Genomic DNA, 21,898 nt, shown 5'->3' with positions numbered 1-21,898 from the left:
CTCTATCAGGTCTCCCCTCAACCTCCTTCGTTCCAGTGAGAACAAACCGAGTTTATTCAACCGCTCCTCATAGCTAATGCCCTCCATACCAGGCAATATTCTGGTAAATCTCTTCTGCGCCCTCTCTAAAGCCTCCACATCCTTCTGGTAGTGTGGCGACCAGAACTGAACACTATACTCCAAGTGTGGCCTAACTAAGGTTCTATACAGCTGCAACATGACTTGCCAATTCTTATACTCAATGCCCCGGCCAATGAAGGCAAGCATGCCGTATGCCTTCTTGACTCCCTTCTCCAACTGTGTTGCCCCTTTCAATGACCTGTGGACCTGTACTCCTAGATCTCTCTGACTTTCAATACTCTTGAGGGTTCTACCATTCACTGTATATTCCCTACCTGCATTAGACCTTCCAAAATGCATTACCTAACATTTGTCCGGATTAAACTCCATCTGCCATCTCTCCGCCCAAGTCTCCAAACAATCTAAATCCTGCTGTATCCTCTGACAGTCCTCATCGCTATCCGCAATTCCACCAACCTTTGTGTCGTCTGCAAACTTACTAATCAGACCAGTTACATTTTCCTCCAAATCATTTATATATACTACAAACAGCAAAGGTCCCAGCACTGATCCCTGCGGAACACCACTGGTCACAGCCCTCCAATTAGAAAAGCATCCTTCCATTGCTACTCTCTGCCTTCTATGACCTAGCCAGTTCTGTATCCACCTTGCCAGCTCACCCCTGATCCCGTGTGACTTCACCTTTTGTACTAGTCTACCATGAGGGACCTTGTCAAAGGCCTTACTGAAGTCCATATAGACAACATCTACTGCCCTACCTGCATCAATCATCTTAGTGACCTCCTCGAAAAACTCTATCAAGTTAGTGAGACACGACCTCCCCTTCACAAAACCGTGCTGCCTCTCACTAATACGTCCATTTGCTTCCAAATGGGAGTAGATCCTGTCTCGAAGAATTCTCTCCAGTAATTTCCCTACCACTGAAGTAAGGCTCACCGGCCTGTAGTTGTTCCAAACTCCAGAGAATATCGACCCAATTTACTCAGCTTCTCATCATTGGTGACCCCCCTCATCCCATGGACCAATCCAGTGAGTCCTCGCTGTACCCCCTGCAATGCAAATATATCCTTCATTAAATATGGAGACCAAAACTGCTCCCAGTATTGCAGGTACGGTCTCACCAAAGTCACAGATGTCACGGAGAGTTAAGAGTGTGGTTGGCATTGGTTTCAAAAATCCTGGCCCCACGTTGATAGCAGCCTTAACCTCCAGTTTCTAGATTCGAGTGAGTGGGTTTAGTCCTGGGTTTTCATCTTGAGGTTTAACCTCGAGGTTTTAACCTAATAGCTGACCTTGGAATTATACCTAGTTTTTGACACTGAGGTGGCACCATTGTAAGAGGAGGAGGTCCTTTAGCCCCTCAAGCTCATTGTACTATTCATTACTACCATGTTTAATCTGCGACCTGACGCCACATGCCTGTCTTTGTACCCTGCATAGTAACACAGTGGTTAGCACTGTTGCTTCACAGGTCCAGGGTCCCAGGTTCAATTCCGGCCTCGGGTGACTGTCTGTGCGGAGTCTGCACGTTCTCCCCATGTCTGCGTGGGTTTCCTCCGGGTGCTCCGGTTTCCTCCCACAGTCAAAAGATGCGCAGCTTAGGTGGATTGGCCATGAAAAAAATTCCCCCTAGTGTCCAAAGATGTACAGGTTAGGTGGGGCTACGGTGTTACGGAAATCGGGCAGGGAGTGGGGTAGAGATCTCTTTCAGAGGATACAGCTGTGAAACTGTATCAGAACAAGAACTGAAAAGACAGTGGCCCAGATCGTCTGGTCTCCGGGTTGGCCCAAGATGTGCGTCGGGACATCATGGGAACTCCTGACATATTAACCAGCGAGGGAATTACTTGGGACATTTTCACTTCTGAGTGGCTATTCCCCCATTCCCAGGGACCCTCCGCAAAAGTCTTGAGATTCTGAGCTAGGATCGGCGAATCGAACAGTTCTGGCATACTTACGCCAAGACAGAAAAATCTCAGTCTAAGAAGTCTTGGGTAACTACAGAACCCCCCGTCACTCATATTGACTAACTCCACTGCCCCCCCCCCTTCACCAGCCAATCTGAATAACTCTCCAGCCACCAGCCGACCACTTGACTACATCTCCAAATTGAGTACGCCACTGACCCGACCAAACTACTCGTTCATCCACTCAACCGTTTATTAACATTCCTACTGGACATTTAAACTTACAACAGCTAGTGCTATAGGTGTATGTAGGTGGCATGTCCTATCTTCCCCCTGACGCTACAGGGAGTTCTCAGAGGGACACTGTGCCTCACATTTTGAAAGATGCTGGCCTCAAAAGACCCAGCCAGAAATGTGGAGCTGTGCCAGTGCTTAGAAAAACGATGGCAGCGCCAATCCGATGGTGATTGTCAACACATAGAAGGCCCAGTCCAATACGTCCAAAGCAGAACAGAGTAATTGGGTTACCTCTGCAGAGGTAGGATAAGAATATATGGGGATTGTAAGTCAGATACAGGAACGTAGTCCACTCGATACTTTGCAAAATATGGAAGATCTGTTTACAGTGTTGTCAGGAGGCCAGATGTTTTTCAAACTAGATCTGACAAATGCCTAACTTCTATTTGAGTTAGGTGATGAGCCTAAGTCATATTTGACCATTAATACACACATAGGTCTTTTTCAGTTTCACAGAGACATCTTGAGCAGGATTCTCCGTCCCGTCGCACCCGTTTTCTCATGCGCGGATCCTCCCTCCTGGCAGCCGGCCAATGGGGTTTCCCATTGTGGGCACCCCCACGCCGTCGAGAAACCCGCGGGCGGGAGTGCGCTGCCGGCGAAGCGGAAAATCCCGCCGACAGAGAATCCCACCCTTGGCGTTCTTCAGCCTTTGGAATTGTTCAAGGGACAATTGTTAATGTTGAGTTTGCACTGAAATAGGGGACAAGCTTTAAGTTTGGTAATTAAGCACAGCTTCCCCCAATTTGGCAAGGATTATGGAATCATTGTAAGGGTATATAAACCAGTTCACTCTCGGTCCCTGGGAGGAACTGGGTGAGTCTGTGACTGTACTTTGCTGTCTTGGAAATGAATCTGTTTGGAGGTACAGGCTGGCTTCAGATTCATTCGGAATCGACAGTAATGAACCAAACTTTGTAAAAAATTCAAGGAGTAGTGTGCTATTTGGACGAGATACTTTAGATCCAAACAGGCAGCCTGAAAAAGAGTACTCCAATGTTTGGAAAAAGCATGGAGCACGAGCGAAGGTCCACAAATCTGAAATATTTCAAAACTCTGCAGTATTTGGGTCACAGGGTAGACACAGACGGGGTACATCCTACCAAGAGTAAGGTTCAAGCAATAAGAAATGCACCACACCCTCAGAATAACTCCGAGGTCGGTTTTTCTTGGGCTTAACGAATTACTACAGCAAATTTGTGCCAAATTTGATAAACCTATTGCAGCCACTGAATGAACTCTTGAGGAAGGGGTTTGGTGGAATTGGATCAGGGACAAGGCATCCCAGTTGTATAAACATTGTTGTGGTTTTCCGCTTTTCCACAAAATAATTGGAGGAATCTCAGGCACAGAACAATCGTTTATTCACCAACGCGTTGGGAGAACCCAGCTTCAGAGACAGATCTCCGGAGTGATCTCTGCCAACGTAAAGAATTAGGTGACACTGATACAGTGTGGGGTTATATCGGTAAGAACATTGTTTATATTGGATCATGCCTTTTACATTAAACAAGTTACCTACGTGCACCCAGGCAGAGTGAGTGTTACCTACCCTTATCTACCCTTCATCCTTCTACGGATCCCTCCCTAACCTCCCTACTTGGTTCCAGTCCCGATAGATGTGCCTGGTCCTTAGGTCGAGTTAGTAAAACAGGTTTATTGATCTTTATGCTGACTGCTGTACATTGTGTCGTAAAACAAGCTGCTTAAGGTCACTGAAGCTGGTTTAACTGGAACACGTTGCTTGACCCTTGTGCTGACGGCTATAGAAGGTGCCACGTCAGCTTTTAGCTGACATCTTCATGAAAATTACTTTACTATACTGTACTACACTATATAGATTCAAAATTCCTTAGAATAAGTGCTAATTGGCCTAATAGATTGTCGTTAATAAATCCAAATCATTTGTCTTCCCACCACAAAGTCAATTGGTAGATGGTAGAACGCTCATACATTATGATGTGCCCCAAAATGTGAATCTAAATCTAGTGCGTGATACCTCTACATATGAAGTAGGTGCGGTGATCTCTCTGGTCTTGGATAATGGTGAGGAGAATCATAGAATTTACAGTGCAGAAGGAGGCCATTCGGCCTATCGAGTTTGCACCAGCCCTTGGAAACAGCATCCCACTTAAGTCCACACCTCCACCCTATACCCATAACCCAGTAACCCCACCCAACATTTTTTGCACACTAAGGGCAATTTATCATGGCCCATCCACCTAACCTGTACATCTTTGGACTGTGGGAGGAAACCGGAACACCCGGAGGAAACCCATACAGAGACGGGGAGAACGTGCAAACTCCACACAGACAGTACCCAAACCGGGAATCGAACCTGGGACCCTGGAGCTGTGAAGCCACAGTGCTAATTGAGTCTGAAGAGATGGGAGAGGTCTTGAATGAGTACTTTTCTTCTGTATTTACAAATGAGAGGGGCGATATTGTTGGAGAGGACAGTGTGAAACAGATTGGTAAGCTCGAGGAAATACTTGTTAGGAAGGAAGATGTGTTGGGCATTTTGAAAAACTTGAGGATAGACAAGTCCCCCAGGCCTGACGGGATATATCCAAGGATTCTATGGGAAGCAAGAGATGAAATTGCAGAGCCGTTGGCAATTATCTTTTCGTCCTCACTGTCAACAGGGGTGGTACCAGGGGATTGGAGAGTGGCGAATGTCGTGCCCCTGTTCAAAAAAGGAACTAGGGATAACCCTGGGAATTACAGGCCAGTTAGTCTTACTTCAGTGGTAGGCAAAGTAATGGAAAGGGTACTGAAGGATAGGATTTCTGAGCATCTGGAAAGACACTGCTTGATTAGGGATAGTCAGCACGGATTTGTGAGGGGTAGGTCTTGCCTTACAAATCTTATTGAATTCTTTGAGGAGGTGACCAAGCATGTGGATGAAGGTAAAGCAGTGGATGTAGTGTACATGGATTTTAGTAAGGCATTTGATAAAGTTCCCCATGGTAGGCTTCTGCACAAAGTAAGGAGGCATGGGATAGTGGGAAATTTGGCCAGTTGGATAACGAACTGGCTAACCGATAGAAGTCAGAGAGTGGTGGTGGATGGCACATATTCAGCCTGGATCCCAGTTACCAGTGGTGTACCGCAGGGATCAGTTCTGGGTCCTCTGCTGTTTGTGATTTTCATTAATGACTTGGATGAGGGAGTTGAAGGGTGGATCAGTAAATTTGCAGACGATACGAAGATTGGTGGAGTTGTGGATAGTAAGGAGGGCTGTTGTCGGCTGCAAAGAGACATAGATAGGATGCAGAGCTGGGCTGAGAAGTGGCAGATGGAGTTTAACCCTGAAAAGTGTGAGGTTGTCCATTTTGGAAGGACAAATATGAATGCGGAATACAGGGTTAACGGTAGAGTTCTTGGCATTGTGGAGGAGCAGAGAGACCTTGGGGTCTATGTTCATACATCTTTGAAAGTTGCCACTCAAGTGGATAGAGCTGTAAAGAAGGCCTATGGTGTGCTCGCGTTCATTAACAGAGGGATTGAATTTTAGAGCCGTGAGGTGATGATGCAGCTGTACAAAACTTTGGTAAGGCCACATTTGGAGTACTGTGTACAGTTCTGGTCGCCTCATTTTAGGAAGGATGTGGAAGCTCTGGAAAAGGTGCAAAGAAGATTTACCAGGATGTTGCCTGGAATGGAGAGTAGGTCTTACGAGGAAAGGTTGAGGGTGCTAGGCCTTTTCTCATTAGAGCGGAGAAGGATGAGGGGTGACTTGATAGAGGTTTATAAGATGATCAGGGGAATAGATAGAGTAGACAGTCAGAGACTTTTTCCCCAGGTGGAACACACCATTACAAGGGGACATAAATTCAAGGTGAAAGGTGGAAGATATAGGAGGGATATCAGAGGTAGGTTCTTTACCCAGAGAGTAGTGGGGGCATGGAATGCACTGCCTGTGGAAGTAGTTGAGTCGGAAACATTAGGGACCTTCAAGCAGCTGTTGGATAGGTACATGGATTACGGGAAAATGATATAGTGTAGATTTATTTGTTCTTAAGGGCAGCACGGTAGCATTGTGGATAGCACAATTGCTTCACAGATCCATGGTCCCAGGTTCGATTCCGGCTTGGGTCATTGTCTGTGCGGAGTCTGCACGTCCTCCCCGTGTCTGCGTGGGTTTCCTCCGGGTGCTCCGGTTTCCTCCCACAGTCCAAAGATGTGCGGGTTAGGTGAATTGGTCAATGATAAATTGCCCTTAATGTCAAAATTGCCCTTGGTGTTGGGTGGAGGTGTTGAGTTTGGGTAGGGTGCTCTTTCCAAGAGCTGGTGCAGACTCAGGGGGCCGAATGGCCTCCTTCTGCACTGTAAATTCAATGATAATCTATGATTAATCTAGGACAAAGGTTCGGCACAACATCGTGGGCCGAAGGGCCTGTTCTGTGTTGTATTTTCTATGTTCTATGTTCTAACCACTGTGCTACCATGCTGCCCAATTGTACCAATTGAGTATTTGCATTGAGACCAATTGTATTTGCTGCTTCGCACACCCTTAGTACCAGTGAATTCAATTATCCTCAGATAGAACGTAAATGCTCTTTTTTGGATACTTGTTCAGTCAGAATTTTATGATGACAAGCCACTGGTGGTCATGTTGAGTCCAAGTCTCCAGTGTAGCTGCAGTCAGAATGCAGAGATGGGTTTGGATTCTGTCGGATCAGTACGACATTAAGCACAGACAATCAGAAGTTCCGTGTAACGCTGATGCGATGTCCAGATTCCCACGCCGCTCACAGGTTGAGCCCAACAGGGAAATGTAATTTTCTTTCCACACATGGATGTGTTGCCAGTCACAAGAGCTGACATTGGTAAAACAACTCGCATGGACCCTCCATTGAAAGAATATATCGCAACTGGATGGTCAACACCGATACTGGATTTAGAAATTAGGCCACTTTTAAGGATGAGCCGTCAGTTGATAAAGGTTGGGTCGTGTACAGAGGCAGAGTTGTAATCCCTCAAAAGGTACAGATCGCAGTTGCTACGTGATCGTCATAATCACTTAGGACTTGACAGAGTCGAGGGAGACCGGGGCCGGGATTCTCTGAAAACGTGGCTAAGTGTTGACACCGGCGTAAATACCGGAGCGATTCTGTTGCCAAGGGGCCGGCACGGCGCTGGAGTTCCCTACGCTGCTCCAGCTGCCGTACACGGCCCTGCACTGCTCGCCGCGGGTCCGCACATGTGCACGGCGACTGGTCGCGGGTCCGCGCATGTGCGCGGTGGCCACTTGCACGCCAGCGCCGCGCAACATGGCAGAGCCACACAGCGGGCTGGCGCGGAAGAAGGTAGGCCCCCCCAGATTGTGCACGCCCGCCGATCGGTTGCCCTTGATTCGGGCCTGGCTGTCGTGGAGCCCCCCCCCCCCCCCCCCCGAGACTGATCACCCTGCACCCCCCCCCCACTAGGACGGCCACCGCAGCCGCGACGTCGAGCTCCCGCCGGGTGGAACCATATGTGACCCACGCTGGTGGGAAATCAGCCAGTCGATCGCGGAGGATCGCCGCGGGAGCCTCCTTCAACGGCCCCTGACCAGCGTTGGACCGGCGTCTCGGGCTGTCTCGCCGGCAACTCCGATTCTCCGAGCTGGCGCGGCTCAGAGAATTCCGGCCCCCAACTTTATTGGCCAGAGTTAGATAAGGACATAGAAGGGAGTGGAACAGTGTAGACCATGCCAAGCGGTAGTAAAGGAGCCACGATCGGCATTTTTGCAACCGTGAAACTGGTCAGGAGTGTGGCAGAGGTTGCACATAAATGTCACAGAATTTGAAGGGCAATAGCTATTCATTGTGATAGATAGTCATTGAACATTGCTCGAGGGGCGTCTGATACATCAAACAACAATTAGCAAAACTCAATATTTTGATTGTGTCTGAAAACAGGCCCCAGTAATGTTCAGGAAAGTGTAAAGCGAACAGAGTAAAAGTCATTTGAATTCCACCGTATCATCCTGCTTCAATTGGTGCACCAGAATGCGCATTATAAATTGTTAAGCGTGCTCTTGTTAGAAAAATGCAAGATGGAAAGAAACATCCGGGGTGGAATTTTCCAGCTGTTAGGATTGCCTGTTCCCGCCGGCAGGGCACCGCAGCCTGCGGGTTTCCTGGCGGTGTGGGGTGGCTTCAATGGGGAACCCCATTGGCAAGCGGCGGAAGTATAGAGACACCAAGAAACACGCGGCTGGGGGAGTGCAGAAAGCAGTCCCAGTTGTCATTGAATCACAAACTGATGAATGGTTTGGGATTTGCTGTAACACACCTCACACAGAACATCAGCTGAATTGTTTCATGCAAGGCAGCTTAGAATGAGGTTTTCATTGGTGAAGCCACATTTAGTACGGTCAGTCGAGGGGAAACGGTCCAGGCAGACACTAAGGGCAATTTTGGACACAAAGGACAATTTATCATGGCCAATCCACCTAACCTGCGCATCTTTGGACTGTGGGAGGAAACCGGAGCACCCGGAGGAAACCCACGCACACACGGGGAGAACGTGCAGACTCCGCACAGACAGTCGCGCACAACCCACAACCCAAAGATGTGCAGGGTAGGTGGATTGGCCACGCTAAATCACCCCTTAATTGGACAAAATTAATTGGGTACTCTAAATTAATTTTTTTTAAATCTCACCTGAACATCATAACCTTCTGTTCTTTTCTCTCTCCTGTGTTTATCCAGCTCCACACTTCAATACATCTATCCTATTCACCTCAACCTGTGGTAGTGAGTTCCATATTCACACCAGTCTCATGCTGAAGAAGATTCTCCTGAATTCCTCACGGGATTTATCGCCCCTCATTTTGGACTCCATTCATGAGGTAACAGCTTCTCTAATCCTTTCATAATGTGAAGGGCCTCGATCAGGTAACTCCCTGGGATTTCTAAAGAACTCCAGTTTGTTCAACCTTCCCTGATGGGCATCAGCTCTCAGTTGGAACGAGTTGTAAAGGCCCGGGCAGCTGCTTTGGGAATAGCCACGGAAAGCGTATTCCACAGCTGACGTTCCACCGGCCAGTGTGTGTGTTCTGCTATGGGGCCCCCATTCAGTAACATCTGTGGGACACCTTTAGACAATGGCTACATTTCCCAAGCTCCTAGTTGTCAGAGAGCAAGTGGCCAGATGTCCCCCTTTCAATCCTGTTATCCATGTATTCTATGCCCACAAACTACCAATAAACTACCCGCCAAAAAAAAAATCACCCTTTGCCCGTTCCACCATTTTTTTTCTCAGGTTTTCACCCAAACAAGAACAAACTAGGCTCAAGAGTCAGCATCAAGTCCTGAGAATGAAGAACAATTTGCCATTTATAAGGTGATTTTCACATCTTCAGGATGCCGCAAAATGCTTTCCAGCCAGTGACGTACTTTTGAAGTTTGGTCACTGTTGTGATGTGGAAAACGCGGCAGCCAATTTGTGCACAGCAAGATCCCGCAAGCAGAAATGTGAGAACGACCAGATCATCTGTTGTTTGATGACGTTGGTTCGAGGGATAGATATTGGTTGGGACAACGGTGTAGAACTCCCCCTTTGCTCCTCTTCAAAATAGGGGGTGGGGTTCTCCATCCTGATATCCCAGGTTTCCGGCGCGGCACGCCCCTGTCGGCAGCGGGATCCTCCGTTCCGGCATCCGGCCAATGGGGTTTCCCCATTGTGGCCACCCCACACCATTGGGAAACCTGCGTGGGTGTGCTGCCGGCGAAGCGGAGGATCCGTCGACGGAGGATCCTGCAGAAGATCTTTTACTCCGCTTGAGGAGGCAAGTGGGGCCTCGGTTTAACATCAAACCTGAAAGACGGCACCATCCCGGCCAGTGCAGCATTCCCTCAGTACTGCGCCGGAGAGTCAACCCTGATTTCCGTACCCAAATTAAACAGGAAATGCCGAGGGCATCAACAGAGGAAGCAATGGTGCTGGGAAGCTTACTGAGCACAAAGGCCTCCAGACAGCCAATGTTGTAAGTTTGTTGAAGCAGCTTCGGTTAATATTGGGTTAACAACGCACTGGTGCATTCTTCAAATAACACAGGTCAGGTAGGTTGCATACATATGGCCCTCTTATCTCAAAGAAATGAAGTGAAGGAATCTATTGTAATAAACACTGGCCTCCATGCAAAGAGAGTTAAATGAGAACATGTTCTGCTGTGATAGGTCGTAAATATCTTACCCGATACAGTTTTCTAGATGGAGCTTGTAAACGTAAACCTGCAAAAAAGGAAGTGCAACATTGTTAAGAATAAGGTCACATCTTGCTCCACATTCATTTCTCAAGACAGTTGATCTCGGGAAGTGGGCAACACTGGGCAAGGCTGCAGTTATCGCCCATTCGAAGTTGAGAGCAGCAAGAGCCAATCATGTTGGCATTGGACTGGAGTCACATGCAGGCCAGACCAGGTAAGGTCAGCAGGATCCCTTCCCAGAAGGGCACTGAGTGAACCAGATGGCTTTTTAATGAGAGTCCAATAGCCTCGAGAGAGCCCAGAATTGGCAAAAAAATGATCAAATTCAAATTCACAACTTGCTGTGGTGGAATTTCAACCCACAGCCTCTGACCACAAATCACAAGAAAATTACAGGCCATAAAAAAACGCCCGACTTATTTTGTAGTCAAGTGCCCGGGCCACCATCAGCAATAATTCTGTTGGTGTTGGTATTGGGCTAACATGTGTGCAATTCATCCCATTTCAAAAAGATTGCGAGATAAGAACATTAATTAGTCCCTCGTCTCGAAACGTTTGTTATGCAACCTAGCAATTCAAGACTTTAATGCCCGTTAGTAAAACCATACTCCCATTTCTCAGCTAATCTTGTGAAATTTTGTATCAAATCTCTGATTTCTATTAAACTGAATTCCACCTATTTCAGTCATTTTTTCCAATGAAGGGGCAATTTAGCGTGGCCAATCCACCTACCCTGCACATCTTTGGGTTGTGGGGGTGAGACCCACGCAGACAAGGGGAGAATGTGCAAACTCCACACGGACAGTGACCCAGAGCCGGGATCTAACCTGGGACCTCGGCGCCATGAGGCAGCAGTGCTAACCACTGCGTCACCGTGCTGCCCATCTGGTGCCCTCTTAAACCCCATGGCACTATATTGAAGGAGAGCAGGTGAGTCCCCCCCCCCCCACAATATTTATCCTTCAACCAACATCACTAAAACAGATGATTTGGCCATTGGCTCAATGCTGTTGGAATCTTGCTGTGCACAAATCGGCTGCCCACCTTTCCTCATATTCCAACAGTGACTGCACTTCAAAAATACTTCATTGGCCACAAAGCATTTTAGGAAGTCCTTTGATCGCCAAAGGCGCCACAGAAATGCAAGTTTGTTCTTCACGTAAATATTCCTGCTACTGTTAGCCTGATTCAGTTGTGAATATTTTTAAATGGGGCCGGTCTTGTATGTAAAAGCTGTGCACTTAACATCTGGTCCATGGAATGGCACGGAACCAGGTTATTCAATAAATCATTGGAAATCCTCCAGTTATTACCCATGTGAGAACAGGAGGAGAGGCTATTCAGTCCCTTGGGGTTATCATGCAGAAACAGGAGGAGGAGGCCCATTCAGCCCCTCGTGAGTGTGTTACACAGGAACAGGAGGAGGCCATTCAACCCAGTCAGTGTATCAGTAAGTGCATGCTTTGGCAATTACATGTTAAGTTAATTGCCTTATTAAAAATAGATGATGATTATTGGTTTAACCTCCAAAATAGTATAAATGAACATAGCTGGAACAGTTGGTGTGGGGGAAACTATAACGGAAGTTTGTATGGTTGGTGAGCTGTAAGTAGAATAAACTTGCTGAAGGTAAAAGACAAGCTGTTGTATTATTCCTCCATCATATACTCACATTTGATATTAACAAGTCACTCACGCCTGTCATGTCGGAGCAAGAGGAGGCCCATTCAGCCCCTCGTGAGTGTGTTACACAGGAACAGGAGGAGACCATTTAACCCCTCGAGTCTGTCACATTAGAACAGGAAGAGGCACCCCAGCTCTCTCCCTCTCCCTCAAGCCTGTTACATAGGAACAGGTGGAGGCTATTCAACCCCTTGGACAGGTTATACAGGAGCAGGAGGAGGCCATTCAGTCCCTCACGCATATTCCACCCTTCAGTAAGAACATTTCTAATGTGCACTGTAACTCCATTTATCTCCTCAGTTACATACGCTTCGATACTCTTACCGAACAACAGTCTAGCAATCATGGTCTCTAAGGTTCTTATACATCTCTTGGTTATGGTTTGCATTAGTTTCTGACCTGGGATCACGATGGTTTTTAGGGGCCGCACTTGCAGCCCTTGAGTGGGATACTCCAAAGGTGTGTTGGCTTTGGCAATAATTATCACATCAGCAGGGGAATGTGACCTGTGCAAAGATCAGAGAGAACAACAGAACAGGAAGTTCAGAGAGAGCATCGGAACAGAAGGCAGTCAGAAAAAGAAAACTAACTTTACTTGTTGAGTAATCCCAATCTAGGTGGAGTTGTGGATAAATTAAACACAAAAGGCCGGTGTGATCTAGTGTTACATGTCCATAACAAAGATGGCCACAGCAGAGACCAACAATGCATCTTTGAGATCACTATTTGCAACTAGCGATGTGCATCTTCAGTTGTTTGCAGCTCCTGGTGGCTGGGGAATATTGGAATGGCCCATTGATTGGCTTGGCACATCACTAGACCTCATGGGTCATTCCACCACTGGCGACCATGCCTTCAGCTGTCGAGTCTCCTTAGCTCTGGAATTCCCTCCCTAAACTTCTCTCTTTCTCTACCTTTCTCTCTCCCCCTTAGAGATGCTGCTTAAAACCGATCTGGGACTAAACCTTTGGCCACCAGACCAAATATCCAGGTTGCTGTTAATGAATGGTCAGTGTAGGCTGGCAGCCTGCACAACCATGGTGTAACATTGTTATAGTCACCTCTGGATGCCCTGGGGAGAGACCGTTCTTTAGGTGTCTCTTGATGCTTCCAAAAATAACAGCGGAGCGACCAATCAGGAGGAAAAGGGGTGGGTGCCATCAGCAACAGTGTGAGAGGCAGCTGTTTCCTGTTTCACTCAGCGAAGGATATTTTTCGAAGCCTACTTTACTTTGGGGTGGGGGGTGGTCCTTTAAAAGGACCCCGGCTGGTTCGGCCACATGTCAATTTAGTTGTCCCGAACACAACAGGCACAGTGGTCACCGGGTCCTGGAATAGGCGTCAACTCTATATCAATTTAGCCTAGTGCCTGTTTCAGGCATGAACCCTGGATGCCTATACTGGAGCCTCTGTTAAAATGGCAGGTCAGAATGTACACTTGTAGGGCAGCACGGTGGCGCAGTGGGTTAGCACTGCTGCCTCACGGCGCTGAGGTCCCAGGTTCGATCCCGGCTCTGGGTCACTGTCTATGTGGAGTTTGCACATTCTCCCCGTGTCTGCGTGGGTCTCACCCCCACAACCCAAAGATGTGCAGGGTAGGTGGATTGGCCACGCTAAATTGCCCCTTAATAAAAATATATATATATTTTTAAATGTGCACTTGTTGCTGTGAACCACTTACCTCTGTAGGTATTGCTGGTATTCCCATTCCCTCCTTTTCTTCAACTCCTCTCGTTCCGCTTCTTTGAAAACCTGCTCAAACTGATGGACTGAAACCTGATGGAAAAGATGCTTGGCGAATGGCAGCTTTATCACGGGCTCCTCTTTCGCACATCGGCAGCCATTCTTTGGCAGTAACCTAGAATAAAGAATCCAGTGTCACCAAAATTCACTGCTGCTTACTCAAATAAAGTCACACCAGAATTCACATACCTCTACCAGCTTGCAACGCCCAAGTTGATCAAGGCCCCAAATTAATGAGGGCAATGATTAGGAAATGTAATAACTTATTATCTCTTCCAGTTACTGTAGGAAGGGTCTATTCTATCTAATGGATCGGGATGTTCCAATGAAATACATTGAATATTTTACCAGCGAGATGAAATGCTGAATATCTGAATGTTGTAAGGGTCCTAAAGAAAATGGGCTTTGGGACATCAGTTTGACGACAGCTTCAACCACCCGTTTGCTTTTTCTTTCGATCGTCTCAAGTTTCTTATAGATATTCTGGATCAAACACTGAACAATGAAGGGGTCAGTGAGGCATACGGGAAGCATTCGTGTCCAGGAGATGGGGCAGAGAAGTGCCTCAGGCCTGTTCCATCATTTCAAAGGGAATGATTTACTAGGAAAGGATATTCATCATTGATATTCATATCCTTTCAAGGCTGAAGTAAAACCTGCCCTTACGGGGTATACAACACCTTAAACTGATGAACATGGGACATCCGAGAGAGGAAAATCAATCACAACATTCCTTTCCTCCCTCCACACCAGTAATACAGGAGCCAATGTATTCAGAGGAACACCTATCTCGTTTTATATCCATTTTTACAATCATCCACCCTGTTGCCAACCAGATTTATCCAACTCCTTTTTGAAAGTATCAATCATCGCAATCTTGCTGGCATTATGGGATTGATTATAAATTGAGGGAGGGAACCGAAAGCCCAGCATAAATGGTGGGGGTGAGCCCCCATCCATCTCCAAGAGGAAGCACTGCCTCAGAGAGCTGCCAGCCAATCGGGCGGCAGCAGCTCTCTGCACCTGCAGTGCCAGGAGCGGTGGCCAGCGCCCTCTTTAGTTGCCTCACAGGCTGCATGTTGAGCACCAGTCTTTGCTGCCACCCGTCAAATCAGTGCAGCGGCAGGATGAGGTGCTGAATTGGGCATTAATCACCCATTTAAGGGCCTTAATTGGGCCACAGGCAGGCAACCCACACGACCCCTTCCCTCCTGCTCACAAAGTTGCCATGGGGTGGGCAAGCAGGTAGCGGGCTGACTGACAATAGCACAGCACCCTAATTTTCAGGTCCACCTGCCTTCAAGTGGCCTATAGCATTCAGGCCAACATGTCGCCAAGTCCCACAGATCTAGGACTATGTGACAGGGGGAAATATATTCTCTTACCAGAATGATTTGGAGTTTGGGCAGTAGAAGGTCAGCCATTAAACACTATCCCCCCATCTCCCAGAACTTTGTTTTCATTGATCTGAAGCACCCCAGAGTTCACTTTACACCAGTTATTCCAACATCCTAACTGAGCCTGTGTGTGTTGTTGGGCTTGGGTAACCCAAGCCACTTGCGCCAATGAGATCACCGCCAGTTACTAGCTGTTTAGGCAAAACTTGCCAAACAAGAGGTCACTAGCCAGGTGTAACGGAAAGGAATGAGCTCATCTTTTTGGCTCCCAAGTGTCAAAGGCAGTGTTGGGTAGCCTGCGGCCGGGGCGGGGGGGGGGGGGGGGGGGGGGGGGGGGGCGGTATATGTGTTCTGAGTGGGGCCCACGAGACATTTTGTTGACCGTTGCCCCCGCGCAGGGTCGCCACATTCCGCTGATTTCCGTCCGGGTAGTGTTTTTCCTGCCGGTGTGACTGAAGTGATTCTCACGTAAAGCGAGGACAAGTGAAGTGAGGTGTGTGCTGATTGCTCACAACATTGAGTGTGAGAGACTCTGTGTCCAAAGTGGAAATATTTCTATTGTTTTCACCATTCGAAGTTGCTGAGAGTTCTATTAATATATAAATGATGAAGCATTTTCTATAACTCGTTATGAAATATCCGCCGTGTATTAAATGTATTTAATCTTATTCATGGGGTGACGGTCAGTGAACAATCCTGATTTCAATCTTGCGGCCCATTGCGATGAAGGAGGGTCACTCGTGGCCCACTCACTGGCCGGAGTTGCCCATCACTGGTCAAAGGGAAGATGGATTCTTTCAATGATTTGTAAAATGCAATTTTCAAATCTCAAAACATCTCGACCATAGATGATCCGAATTATAAGTCAGTGCTGCCAAGGAGGCTCCAGCTGGTGAATGGGTTGCAATGGAGCAAAGGCGGACCCACTAAAAAGGTACATGGCATCTATCACAAAAGCAGGAAATGGCCACTTACTCAGCCACTATCTCTTTCACTTTGAAGGATATGTGGGCATATTTCTCAGGAGGCTCCCAAAGACCACATTCCAGAAGGCTGTCTGAAAAACCGGAAAGTCGATACTTCACATCCACAATACGGTAAGGCTTCAACGACCAGAGACAAAGGACGAAAACTCCCAGAGGCAAAGACACAAGCAGAAGACAGCAGAGGGGCTTCCTGACTGGACGCATGCTAGAAAGAAAAAAAAAGTCTTTTTTATACTTGTAAAAAACAATTTCTTGGAATTGTCTTTAGAAGTCAATTAACAAATTCTCAGGACTTCACTAACCAATTGAATTTTGCATTGCCTTGTCACCGGTTATTGGGCAGTTACTCAGTAGAAGTTGTCTAGGTTATAGAAGGGAAATGGTAAAAACTCCATCAGTGACTTATTTGGCCCAGTGTAATACTAAACCGTTCAGGCCAAGAAGGATTGATCCCCATTCAGTTCAGTTGTGGGATGATGCATGGCAGAACCGACCTCATCGCTCTTCGCCATATTGATCACCTCTCCTAATACCTCTCTATGTGGCTCAATGTCAAATTTTGTTCCATGATCATTCCTGTGAAGCACCTCGGAATGTTTTACTGCATCATACAAACAAACGTTTGCTGCTGTGGAATTCATTCTGCAAAGTGTCCTGCAAAGGAGAAGTAAAAATCTATGGCGACTTCTGTACGATTCAAATGATGAAAATGGAATTGTTTTCCTTATATGGGGCAGCACGGTGTCACAGTGGTTAGCACTGCTGCTTCACTGTGGCAGGGACCCGGGTTCAATTCCAGCCTTGGGTGACTGTGTGGAGTTTGCACGTTCTCCCTGTATCTGCGTGGGTTTCCTCCGGGTGCTTCGGTTTCCTCTCACAATCCAAAGATGTGCAGGTTAGGTGGATTGGCCGTGATAAATTGTCCCTTACTGTCCAAAGATGTACAGGTTAGGTGGATTGGCTGTGCTAAATTGCCCCTTAGTATCCAAAATGTGCAGGTTAGGTGGATTGGCCATGATAAATTGTCCCTTACTGTCCAAAGATGTGCAGGTTAGGTGGATTGGCTGTGATAAATTGTCCCTTAGTGTCCAAAGATGTACAGGTTAGGTGGATTGGCCGTGATAAATTGTCCCTTAGTGTCCAAAGATGTGCAGGTTAGGTGGATTGGCCATGTTAAATTGTCCCTTAGTGTCGAAAGATGTGCAGGTTAGGTGGATTGGCCGTGATAAATTGTCCCTTAGTGTCCAAAGATGTGCAGGTTAGGTGGATTGGCCATGTTAAATTGTCCTTTAGTGTCCAAAGATGTGCAGGTTAGGTGGATTGGCCATGTTAAATTGTCCCTTAGTGTCGAAAGATGTGCAGGTTAGGTGGATTGGCCGTGATAAATTGTCCCTTAGTGTCCAAAGATGTATAGGTTAGGTGGCTTGGCCATGCTAAATTGCCCCTTAGTATCCAAAATGTGCAGGTTAGGTGGATTGGCCATGCTCAATTGCCTATTAGTGTCCAAAGATGTACAGGTTAGGTGGATTGGCCGTGTTAAATTGCTTCTTAGTGTCCAAAGATGGGGTTACGGGTTCAGGTCGAGTGAGTGGGCCTAGGTAGGGGGCTCTTTCGGTGGGTCCTTCCAGGGTCTAGAAGCTCGAGGGTCCAGTCGCTTCTCTTCGAAAACCACCACCTGACAGGGACCAATCGTTCTTGGTTATCAGGCAGAATACTGTCCCTGGCCAATCTATTGGTCACCAACCAACCAATCAAAACAAACCCTCCAATCTCTTGGGTGCCATAAAGTCTGGGTTCTTCAGCCCAAAATACAAAACTTTATAACACAGTGTGCTATTTTGACACTTCCTTACTTCCTCTGCTCAACTTAAAAGGTATGTCTCCATTAATGATCTATGGATCAAAAACGATAAAGGCAAAATAAAAGAAACTAAGGGAATCAACAGAAAGTTTTTATGGGTGACGAGGCAATGGGTGACTGATGTGTTGGGTGTTCTGGATCACATACAGGTCACCAACACTTGAAATAGTGCAACACTATTTTATTGAATCATTAACGGTTTAAACTTACTGTGGGTTAACACGATACTAGCTTTAACTAAAGACCTTTGCCTTGTCCTAACCAGTCAATGCACTCAGCACATGGTGAATGTCTGTGTTGCAGGCTGTGACCTCTGTGCTCCTAGCTAGCTGCTACTCGAATGAGCGGGAACTCTGATGCCCCCTGTCTTTATAGTGCATGTGCTCTCACTGGTGATTGGCTGCGGTGTTCTGTGTGTTGATTGGTCCCACTGCGTGTCCTTCAGTGTGTGTCTGCACCATGATATACTGGTGTATATTATGACAGTGACGAGTCTTACAAAATAAAGCACTTACAGCATTAAAACCACTGTTGTCAACTACTCATTTTAGAAAGGAGGTCCAATGTTTGAATCATTAACTTTGTCAAGCACACATGTACAACCGAGTGAACTATAAGTATAATAAGAACAGAAAATGCTGGATAAACTCAGCAGGTCTGTCAGCATCTGTAGAGAGAGAATGTTTAGAGTCCATATGACCCTTCACAGAGCTGCATACTTGGCCCAGAAGTACACTGCTCAAGTAACTCCCTTTCTCGCCTGAAGGATCTGACTTGCTATATTTATTACTCGTAAATAAAAGTAAAGTCGCCAGATGACCGTGGGAGAGCTGGCTGGTGGTGATTTAACCTGAGGGTCACCACACCTCAGGCAAGGGTCAAGGTTGAGAAGGCGGAGCCTTCAATAATAACCTCAGCCGGTACGGGAATTGAACCCACGCTGCTGGCCTCGCTCCACATCACAAACCAGCTGTCCAGCCAACTGAGCTAAACTCACCCTTAGTAATAAATAGCCCCACAGCTACCAACAACCCTTTGCATCTTTGCCCAAGTGTCCAGATTTTATGTCAGCGTAGACAATGAGAAATCCAGGTCCCACATATTACTGCACCTCAAACAAATGCAGCATAATTCATTGCACAATGATGGTCAGGCTGAAACCAATGTTTTGTATTCATTTTTAATTGTTAAGCTTCAAATGTAAAAATCCAAGGATCATGTCACTTTAGCCAACAACTAACTGTCAAAACAGATTTACAAAAGGGGATATTGTCAGAGAACGACGGCCAGGCCTTGAAGCAGCTTTATGTCTGCTCTCACATCAAATTTGCATCCTAAGTTGTCATTCTGACTCATCAGTGCCAGTTAGAGGAGCTTTCCTCGTTTGTCGGTCCTCCAGCAGATTAAGCACCAGATGGTGGTCTGGGTGTTCAAGAGTTAGGGGCCAAGGGAAAACTGCAATATCCCATCCTGCCTCATGCAGCTCCTGTTGACAGGGAGGGTGAAGATGATTTTCAAATGGTAGCCAGGATCTGCGCAAGGGATCATTCGACACCGGGATTGAACTTGGATCCTGTTCAATATAGTTGAGGTAGCATGGAGGTTGCCAACTCTGATGGGACTTATTCCTGGAGATGTCATCACATGCATGCACGCCCGCCTCCAACCACCCTTCCCCCATCCTTTCACCACTTACCCTCGAGGTACCCCACTTTCCCAAGCTAATTGGAAAGCAAGCAGACGACAGTTGAGTATCTGATTGGACGATGCGACTGTCAGCTAATCGGCCTTTTGTCTTATTTGTTCATGGGTTGTGGGCGTTGCCGGCTGGGCCAGCATTTGTTGCCCATCCCCGAATAGTTAAGAGTCAACCACATTGCAGTGGCCAGACCGGGTAAGGACGGCAGATTTCCTTCCCTAAAGGACTTTAGAGAACCAGATGGGTTTTTACGACAATCAACAACATCGTTAGACTTTTAACTCCAGATTTTTCAAAAAAAATCAAATTCCAATTTCACCACCTGCCAAGTTGGGATTGGAACCCAGCCCAGAGCATTACCCTGGCTCTTTGGATTACTAGTCCAATATCACAACACCACTGCCTCCCCTGTTAGCCAATCTCCAATATTATTACTGATAAACGTTTTTTTAAAGAAAAGAAATGTCCCTATCACTTCCAGAGTTTCTCCCAGCAATATCTTGGAGATGAATCTTCAATGTTTGCAAGCTGCAGACAATCCTGGCGGGTTGGCCAACCTTACCCAGGCCGCAGGATAGAATTCCCAATTCCTCAGCGGCTCATAAGATTGCCAGATAAATAAAATGAAAGTGCAGTAGACCATTCGGCCCTTCGAGACTGCTCCACTTCCTTGGTGGCCCAATACCCTCGACTTTCTTGTCAATCAAAAATTCAACACCTTATCAATTGTTTTTTTTTCTTAAACTTCTCTTGAAATCTCTTCCTATTCTCTCTTAGTCTGCACCCCTCTTCGGTCTGTGCTAATTCTCAATCGTTCCCTTGTTTATTGGTCCATGGAGTCGTACTAGCATATCTCAACCCCTCCTAATTAGCTTTTCTCCAACCTGTTAACTTGATATTCATCTCATGTCCTTCTCCATCCTCACTTTAAAGCGTATTATCTTCTGGTCACTCCCTACTTTTACTTCTCTTATTTGCTCCGGCTCATTCCCTGTCACTGGATCCAATAATCAATCTTCCCATGTGCTCTGAGTGGCTGGAATTATATACAACACCCTCGGGCTGTATGAGTCACACTGAATGTACACAGTGAATATTACATGTGTCACAATTGTATTGAAGCACCTCAGAGAGCACCTTGATCTGCATAGACAACCTCAAATCCCTTTGCACCATTTGTAACAACAATTTTGAAATGTCTGTAATGTTTCTTTGACTGTATTGAAGTAACAAGATGTGTGTAGAAAACCTGAATATCATTGCAATTTGTAGGATTAATGTCACAACACTCTGGGCGAGTGCACGGTCAATTCCAGCCCCACAGGCCTCAGAGTCCCATCACAAGTGAATTAACCAATAATTCTTTTAAAAATACGCAGGGCGGGATTGTCCGTCGACGGGATCCTCCGGCAACGCACTCACGCCCGGGGATTTCCCGACGGCGTGAGGCTGCCCACACTGGGAAACCCATTGGCCGGCTGCCGAGACGGAGAATCCCGCTGCCAGCGGGGGTGTGCCACACCAGAAAACGGGTGCGGTGGGAAGGGAATCCCACCCCCAAAGACTGGCCCTTGGCTGCCCAAAAATTACAGTCACCAGGTGTGTAGGTTTAAACACGATTACGCTTCATTTATACCAAGAACTATCATGGAATATGCAGTAAATACAATTGATGAACTATCACCTAACCCCTGACTCTCATTTTAGATGTCCGCCCTCTAGTCACACACACAAGACAGAAACACAGAGGGGGTGGGGCAAGGGGGGGGGGGGAAGTTAAAGGGGCAAAAAAATCAATCAAACTGAGTCCCAGCCAATCTCTGTACTTGGTGCCGGCCAGTCTACAACTCCAGTATGAACCAGCTCAGACTCGCACAGTGACCTCTCCTGCTGCTGAAATCCTCTGATTGAATTAAAGGCACAGGCCACTTGCCTCAAAGGCAGATGTCCATTAATCATCCACAAAACAAAAATGCAAGAGCAAAATAAAAAAGATATGGGCAATGTTTGTGGTCAGTCAGAACTGGTTCCCGAGTCAACGGGG

The 21,898-nt window shown here is 46.9% G+C and overlaps 1 protein-coding gene across 3 annotated transcripts in view; it reads right to left on the bottom strand.

The window, feature by feature from the left end:
* The window catches only part of b4galnt1b (beta-1,4-N-acetyl-galactosaminyl transferase 1b), a 110,291-nt gene that overhangs the window by 73,073 nt on the left and 15,320 nt on the right, over nt 1–21,898 (bottom strand). For 2 of the 3 annotated variants that reach the window (XM_072493653.1, XM_072493654.1), the window contains exons 2-5: nt 16,284–16,499; nt 13,850–14,026; nt 12,568–12,674; nt 10,473–10,510 (exon numbers count right to left, since the gene is read on the bottom strand). In XM_072493653.1, coding sequence (XP_072349754.1) covers nt 10,473–10,510; nt 12,568–12,674; nt 13,850–14,026; nt 16,284–16,499 — 538 coding nt within the window. Of the gene's footprint in view, nt 1–10,472; nt 10,511–12,567; nt 12,675–13,849; nt 14,027–16,283; nt 16,500–21,898 lie in introns of those variants that run through there. The other variant, XM_072493657.1, reaches the window with a different exon arrangement.

Source organism: Scyliorhinus torazame, chromosome X, assembly GCF_047496885.1.
Source record: "Scyliorhinus torazame isolate Kashiwa2021f chromosome X, sScyTor2.1, whole genome shotgun sequence".
Lineage (NCBI taxonomy): Eukaryota > Metazoa > Chordata > Chondrichthyes > Carcharhiniformes > Scyliorhinidae > Scyliorhinus > Scyliorhinus torazame.
The sequence above is the reverse complement of the archived record's forward strand: the minus strand, read 5'-3'. Positions and strand labels throughout refer to the sequence as shown.